Source organism: Trachymyrmex septentrionalis, unplaced genomic scaffold (assembly GCF_001594115.1).
Source record: "Trachymyrmex septentrionalis isolate Tsep2-gDNA-1 unplaced genomic scaffold, Tsep1.0 scaffold37, whole genome shotgun sequence".
Classification (NCBI taxonomy): Eukaryota; Metazoa; Arthropoda; class Insecta; order Hymenoptera; family Formicidae; genus Trachymyrmex; species Trachymyrmex septentrionalis.
The window spans coordinates 7,071,852-7,080,346 of record NW_017305536.1 but is presented as its reverse complement, the minus strand read 5'-3'; the positions used below and the strand labels follow the sequence as shown (position 1 = coordinate 7,080,346).

The 8,495-nt window shown below is 30.1% G+C and overlaps 1 protein-coding gene across 3 annotated transcripts in view; it reads left to right on the top strand.

Annotated features, from left to right (window-relative positions):
• The window catches only part of LOC108750704 (MLX-interacting protein), a 26,032-nt gene that overhangs the window by 1,559 nt on the left and 15,978 nt on the right, over positions 1-8,495 (top strand). The window contains exons 1-3 of one of the 3 annotated variants that reach the window (XM_018490370.1): positions 6,634-6,821; positions 7,442-7,518; positions 7,787-8,148. In XM_018490370.1, the coding sequence (XP_018345872.1) occupies positions 7,492-7,518; positions 7,787-8,148 (389 nt within the window). In that variant the 5' untranslated portion in view covers positions 6,634-6,821; positions 7,442-7,491. Of the gene's footprint in view, positions 1-6,633; positions 6,822-7,441; positions 7,519-7,738; positions 8,149-8,495 lie in introns of those variants that run through there. The other 2 variants (XM_018490369.1, XM_018490371.1) reach the window with 2 other exon arrangements.

The following is an 8,495-nucleotide window of genomic DNA, read 5'->3' as shown; positions in this document are numbered from 1 at the left end:
TATATATATTTATTTATTTAATTAATAGAAATACGTTAATCATCGATGCTTTTAATGTTAAAATTGTTTTGAATCTAGTCTTTATACAATTAGACATCGTCCCATTCAGTCGATGAAATGATTCATAGAAAAAAAATATATGGCTGAGATATTGTCTTTAAAATTTGTATCTCCACTAGCTAGTAATCGCTCCGAGATCTCATACGAGGAAAGAATTAACGAATTGAAGAATTCCGTTAATTGATCAATACGTCAACTCTTTATTCATCCTAAATCTCAGAACACAGAATCAATTTAGAATTATCTATTGATAATTATGTACCACTGCCACTTCCTCATACGTGAGCATTTTTTTGCTGCCGTACACGATTTTTTGTATATCCCACTCCGATGTGAAATGACGTAAGGAGGCAACATGTAAATACACGCGTTCGTTTGACCGCTGTTATTATCCCCGACGTCCCCGATAATCCTTATTGTCAGAACTCAATGAAAAGTAGAAATTCCTGAGCTGCTAAAGGAACTACTCCTATTTGCTCGATGTGTAAATATTATGTCAGAAATATTAGGGACGTGTTTGGTGCTTCCGACGAATCAAAACAGAGTAAATGATAAAAACACCTCTGCCAGATACTACGTATTCGTTTCTTTTTGCATTGCTTTTTTACGTATTAAGATAATGTCGAATGTTTCGAAGCAAAATTTAGAATTCTGTGTTCAATTGGGATGGCAGTCTCGAATAATAAATTTAATTGTCTTTAAATTCTACAAATCAGAAATAGTTGGATGTACTAATACAGTTAAAAATAATGGCATTGTTTTATGTAATAGTGTAATCCAAGTTAATCTTGAAAGAATATAATTTAACTTATATTCTTTGTTATAAATCGTGTTTCAATTAGATAAGTTAATGTGACATAATTAATAATTGCATAAGGCTAAGTCCAACCTTGTTTTAAGATGCCGTAATCCATAACTTCATTTACAACTTACATGACGATATATCAGCCACAGAACTTATGCTTTTAGGCCGAGAATTGGATTTTGCTCAATTCGCTTAGGTCTAATGGTTAAAGCCTAAAGACTATTCTTACTTAATCTCTTTCGACGTATGATTTAAGCAAGGTTGTGGACCTACCTTAACATTGAGCAATTGATGGCAGATGATGATGATTCTACAATATTATTTTTTATTAAAAAGACTTGATTTATGTATATGATATAGATTGTCAGTTGGTGCAAAGTTACAAAATCGAATTATTATTTATTCATTCCATTTATTTATTTGATTTACTTTCTTATTTATTATCTGACTTGATAAATATACATAATAACATACACATGTTTGTCTTTAATCGTCTTTAATTATTATATTGATCAATCGGATTTCACTGTTAATTATATCTATGAGTCATAGCGCAATTTAAATATTTGATTAATCTAATGTAATGTTAACTAACAATATGTATGATTTTTAAAATCTTTGTTATGCTGAAAAGTATAAGGATTTTACACTTAAATTAGAACCACGAGATTTTCCACTGCTCGATCTAAGTCAGAAATAGCTTCTTCTCGCTGGATTAGACGAAGAAATGCCAAAAACACGTCGTCATCAAATCGTAAATCAAAATTTTATTGACGATGAAATTTTTATTAACACGTACCAATATATCAATGCTATAAATTGTATTTTATGTAAATTCCATTGACTTAATCATACCTTGTTCCATATGATCTTGGAAATCGGTATTCGTTGCCTACGTGACCATTTTTAAACAAGATATTCTTGCGTACATAAAACGAGATCTTTGCCTTACACAATATTTGCTGTAAAGACTCGTTTTTATCTATACGATCCGAAATCTAAGCGGCGCGCGCACTTGCACAACGAACATTAATGAGCGAACGGATAAGACATTTGACTTCGCCCTGCGATAGAGTCGGCTCGAGAGGGTCAAAGGGCATAATACTTTACAGATAACGAGAGGTACCGGCGTGTTACGGAATAGTGTTCAAAACTGGCTCGAGAAAACTAAGAAATAATACTTTATATAAGAAATCAAATAATTGCAGTGTACCAATTAATTAAACTGAGGTTAATATATTTAATATAATAAATAAGAAGTAACACTTTATGTAAGAAATCGAAGAATTATAATGCACTAATTAATTTTACTAGTTAATACATTAAAAACTGAAACTTAGAAATTTGGACGTTTATCTCTTACTGTACAGTTTTTTTTTTCACCTTTAATAATTTTAATTTTAAATTCTCTTACATCTATTGTTAAATAAATAACAGTTTCTCTATCAATATTCTTGTTATAAAACAATCATCAATTAAATTAGCTGTGAAAGCTGCAGTTCGATGAACATTTAACGTGATTTAAGTTTTATATTAAAAATAAAATTTTTTAAAAGAGTTTCATCATAAATCAAGCAATGATATTTTCAATATTGCAGGCATTTTTAGCAAAAAGCGAACAGTTAACGAAATTACTTTGGCGATACGCGTTATTGAAATAAAATGCGGATATGTATGAAGGAATAGTCTTATGTGCCACGTAAATTATCATTTTCCACGTGTCAAGTTGTGCGCACGATTCGTAACGTTGAGATACCTTCACATTTCTCGACATCTAATGCCATAATGCTGAATCCGCTCGCTAGAAAATGACGCGTGAGCTGTCGCAAGTACTTGCGTAAGATTGCTGAAGGGGAAAAAAGCAACCGAGAAGACGCGTTTCGAACTTACAATTGTATAATCAATCGAGTGGTACGATAGTATCTAAAAGAATCTTATATAGTCAATAGTATCTAAAAGAATCTTATATAGTCAGAAAAAGATATTATTTTCTGCTGAAGCACCGTTCAGAATTTAACGGCTGAATGGTAACAAACGAGAACCCGCGGGAAACCGGTTATAACGGGCGATGCCTCGATTCTCGAATACATGCTCGATTCTTATGCAATCGGTGTTAATAGGTCACATTAATAGGGTTAAATTGCTTCGCTCAAAATTCTTGTTTCATCGCCACGTAATGAAGCGCAGCTTGGTCCTCGAAGTTACACGATTTCTTCTAATTTTCGTTCCTTCTATTCATAGCATGTTCTATTTATATATATATATATAATAAAGATATGATAAAGCAATAAACTGTTAAAATATTGTTAAATTTAACATATTTTTTTGATCCTTTTTGTTTAAAAATTTTTTAAAGTACAATTAATATAATTAAAAAAAATTGTTCTTTTAACACAAAAAATGTTAAATAACAATTTAATATAAAATATTCAAATAACAAAAAAAATTACATTATGTTAAAATAATATACAATATGTTGAAAATTCAACACAAAAATTTTAACAAAAATTAATTTAATGTATAAAATGTTTTTTTTCTTGTAAAATGTAAGGTCTTATAGAGAATCTTGCGAGCAATTGGGAGTCAAATCAATACTATTAATAATATTACATTAATAATATTGTACCTTTAAAATATGATGCCATTATTAGTGCGTAAATTGAGTACTTATCGTACTAATGATTAACAAAATGATATAAAATGACAGTGAAACAGAGATTTTGATGCATGTAAATATGAATCTTGTATTGATATTGATAATTTATTAAAATTAATAGTATTATTTATAATTATATAATATAAATTATTATGGATATTTAAATATAAATTAGATATTTTTTAATTCAGTCGCGTAATAACTTAATAATAAGAAACATGTTATGATCTTAAATGAATGTTTTATGTACAGGTCAACTAAAGTAATTCATATTTTTAGACATGTGAATGTGAAAAATTATCTTCAAGCTATAATAAATATGAAATTCTACAAATTCTGTTAGACTATGAATAGTAACATGTTTTCCCATTAATTCATTCAGTTAACACGTGAACATATTACAAAAACAGCCTTCTCTCTATTGTTAGTCTTATATTTAAATACATTTGATAACTACAAGTTAGTAACACAGGCTCAAAAATAATTTACTTGAAATATATTATGTCAGAAAATTAGAACATCGTGATGTATTTATATTCAGATTCATCAATGTAAGAAATGTGAATGTACTAATTTTAATTTCGGTTTAATTTATTCTTTATCTTTTTTTAATTCTAGGAATCAAAAAATATAAAGATAAACAGCACATTAAACTAAGACTAAAGTTAATCTTACGTTGATGGAACTGAGCTTATGATCGTTCCTACCAATGTAGTTTAATTTTAATCTTATAATTTGATAAATTCTTCTTTCTACTTCTAAGAATTAGAAAAAGATGAAGAGCAAGTTGAACCGAGATTAAAGTTATTCTACATTGGTAGAAATGAATATAAAAATTAGAAAAGGTGAAGAATAAATTGAACCGAGATTAAAGTAAATCTACATTGATAGAAACGCGATTAATCGTGAAAAATCATGAGAGACAAAAATTCTATTTAAAAAAAAAAATTTTTTTAATTCATAGTTATTGGAACATAACGAAATTGAAAAAGTGAAGTAAATAGAGATAAAGTAAGAGATCAAATGATTCTCAACTAAATCTTACATAAAGGTTTGTTAGACATTACTGATTAGGCATTACTCAATATTTGATCGTATTAACGTCAATAGAATGTAGGGCACGTCGTCGCGATGTATTGTCTCAGTCGCATTTAATTTTATATATAACTCCGAGAAGTCACTGACCATTGTGAATTCCATGTGCTTACGGCTGCTCATAGAAATCGACGTTCGGTCTGTAAATGACGGGCACCGGCCGGTCGTATGTTTTCGGAGATACGGTCATTCAACTGACCAGAGGGGGTTCCGATCGTTCCCCGCCACGTGCTACCGCGAAATAAACTTGTTAATCGCGCGTATCGACAGGAAGCCTGGCGCCAATTCAGAGGCACTCATGTCCCTTACAATTAGACCGAAGACGAACAGATACAGCTGATTATCGGGGGCTATAAGATCGTTATAGAAAAATTTAAATTTCTTCTTAGCACGATTTTTATTTTATCATACGATCACAGATATATCGTGCGTTGTTCAATTATTGTTATATTTACACTGAGAAAAAGTGCTTGATATTTATATTGGTTTTTATGACTATAATTGCATAGTAAAACAGTTATGATTAGGAATTCCATTTTTATGATTATTATTATTATTACTGCTACAATGTTAAAAATAATAATCACACACACACACACACACACACACACACACACACACACACACACACACACACACACACACACACATATATATATATATACATTAGTTTTCTCAAATATGAAAAAATTATACTATAAAGTTTGATAATTTTAAATATTAATGTAGTAAAATATCAAAGTTTAAATGGTAAATAAAAAAAATAAACATTTTTACTCAATAAATGCAATTGCAATTATATAGTTAACATAACCATTTTCTTAAATTTACTTACTATTTATTTAGTAATAATAAATGTGTTAAGAAAAAACTAAAGATTTTCAAGCAATGTGTGATTATTATTAATAACGCAATTGACTATAGTTAAACAATTATAAATATATAGTTGTCCCAAAGAATGATAAATTATAGTGCATGTGATCTTTAAAGAGCGGAGATTTATTTTTAAATTTTTATAGCTTTTTCTTGAGTAAGATTTGTTATAATTTATTATTTTATTGTATTCTTTGCCTCAAAATATAACACTTATTTTGCCATAGTGACTTTCTCGTTGTCATAAATCGAATTAAAAACGTTTAAATCTCGTTGCGTAGTTATTATCACAATATGCTTGTTGTATGCACATCATTCATCTATGAAAATATCTAGACTCGTGTTATCGATTCTATAATATTGATATAGATATAACGAGTTCAATGTCCATTTCAGTATATAATAGACTAACTTTAATCTTGGTTTACTCTTTATTTTTTGATAATTTACTCTTTATTTTTTAATAATTCTAATTAGAATTAGAAAAGAATAAAAAATGAAAATCAAGATTAAAGTTAATCTATTGATAGAAGTGGACATAAGTTGTATAGAATTTTTATAGATTATGCTTTGAGACACACACACACACACACACTCTCTCTCTCTCTCTCTCTCTCTCTCTCTCTCTCCTCCTATAGTACTCGAATATGATATATTTAGAAAAAAGGGGTGCGTAGAGTTGAATTTATCAGGGGCTCGATAACTGGAACTTGTTGTGTCTCTCAAGCCTTTCTTCTATCATCCAGACTTCGCTATGTGCAATTTCTTGAAATGAGGTCGTCTAATCCTGCTATTCCAGCGATCCTATTTTAAATTACAAAACAAATAGAGCGAAATTCTTTGATTGAGATTTTTAAATCTGTGCTGTGCTATAATCTGTTGTTTACAATATCAACGGACTACAAAAATTTATGATTATCTAATATTAATCAGTGAAACTATTTAATTTTATTTTACCATATTACAAAACATATTTCTTTACTCTTTTCTCTCTCTCTCTCTCTCTCTCTCTCTCTCTCTCTCTCTTAGTTATTCATTCGGATTAGAAAAAAATGTTATATTGAAATGTTATGAATATTGTAATTGTTATATTATATTTATTTGATTTTTAATTTAATCCTTGTCCCTTACCCTACAAGTGGGGGTCACCAGTGATCGAGCGATTCCTGTTCGTGCAAGTTTCTCGCAAGCTCGATGAATCCGGCGCTTGTTACCTCCCTGTAAAAAAAAGTTTGTGGTGGGGGAGACCTGTGCACGGCGGGACGATCCCAGCCGCCAATCTGCCTGTGATTGGCGTGCAGTTCAAGTTGATGTGAGACGCTAGTGACCCCCGTAAGTATATAAAGGGTGCTTTTTGTGAAAAATAAAAATTGTGTCAAAATCATTATAAGTATTCTATTTTCACTCTAAATTAATGTCTGAATGTTTGTTTCCATTTAAAAAATTAGAAAAATTAGAAAAAAATTTTTTTCTAAGAGAATTATTTATTTTGTAGACAAAATGGAGCTGAAGAGGCGAGTTACGCCTTTCTTTACATTCTTTATCTAAATGTGTGTTTACATTTTTTTCCCCATTAAAAAATACATTTTTTCACAACAAAACAAAAAAATGCATATTTTAACTCGATTTTTCCTATTTGTCCTTTTTTAAAAATTACTCATATTCATGTGCTCCAATAATTCAACTTTTTGTAGAATTCGAAATTTTAGTACTTACTTTTTCAAAACTTCATATCTAAACTACAAAATCCTAGAGTCATTTTTTTATATTCATTTATTATGAAAAGTTATAATTTTTTAAATCAAATGCCATTTTCCTAACTTTTGAGTCTTTCGCTAATTATAAATTATACTACATTTTATTATTTTCCAAAATAAAGTTTCAATATTTATTCTAGAAAGTTGAAAGTATGTTAGTGAATTTTTAGAGATTTTTTTAATCATTCTGAATAGGTGAAAAAACGAACGGATTCTAGTGACCCGTGTATGGATGATTTGTATAGATGAGGCACCAAATTGTAGCTTGTACGGTAAGGGTTAATTTATATCTTCATTACAATATGAATTATTATGAAAAGTTTGTATATCAATTTATTTTAAGTTTTTAATTAACATTTTATATTTTATTTATTTTTAATTAATTTTTCTTATCATCATGCAATTATAACATATTATATATATAATGTGATTTACATTATTTGATAAATAATTATTATCGGAAACTATCAAGGACATTGATTTGTAAGGTAGATTCGTGGTGAAATTGGCATATCGAACTGGGATCGTTCGTGTCCGCAGAGAATTGGCGGTGCCGAGATGCAGGCGGAATTGATGTATCGAAAACCATCGGCGATGACGAGCCAGGGCGGTTTTCATCATGCCGGCAATGATAACAAACGGGCGAAGAACGGCGGACGGGATTCGCGGGAGACGATACACTCGGGCCACTTTATGGTGTCGGACTTCGAGGCCGAGGCGCAGGACGATGAAGACGAGCTCGCCGTGCCGGTGCCGGACCAGGAGGAGTTCTCGATCTCTACCACGCCGGGTTACTTTTACGAGAGATTCGCGAGTTCATTGAACGACAAGAACACCTCCCAGCAGCTGAGTATCGAAACGTCCTTGAACAAACTCTTCCAATGCATGTCCCTCGCTTACAGGTGAGTTCCTCCTTTTCTCCGGCGATTTCTGATATCTGTGGGTTGAATAAAGGCCATTTTTTTATCAATGTAGATTAATTTTTAATCTTGATTTACTTACTCTTCATCTTTTTCTAATTTTTAGAATAAAAAAAATGTGAAAAGTTAGCTGAACCAAGATTTATAAAAAGTGAAAATTTAATTCTTAACTTCGTATTTATTTCTCCAAGAGATAAACATTTTTAAATAATATCCTACTGTAAGATGTCTTATAATTTTATAGGTATACAAACACATGAACTATGTTTTACAAATTAAAAATTTAATTCTTAATATTTTAATAATAATGCTCTGGTGAGGGGGGGGGG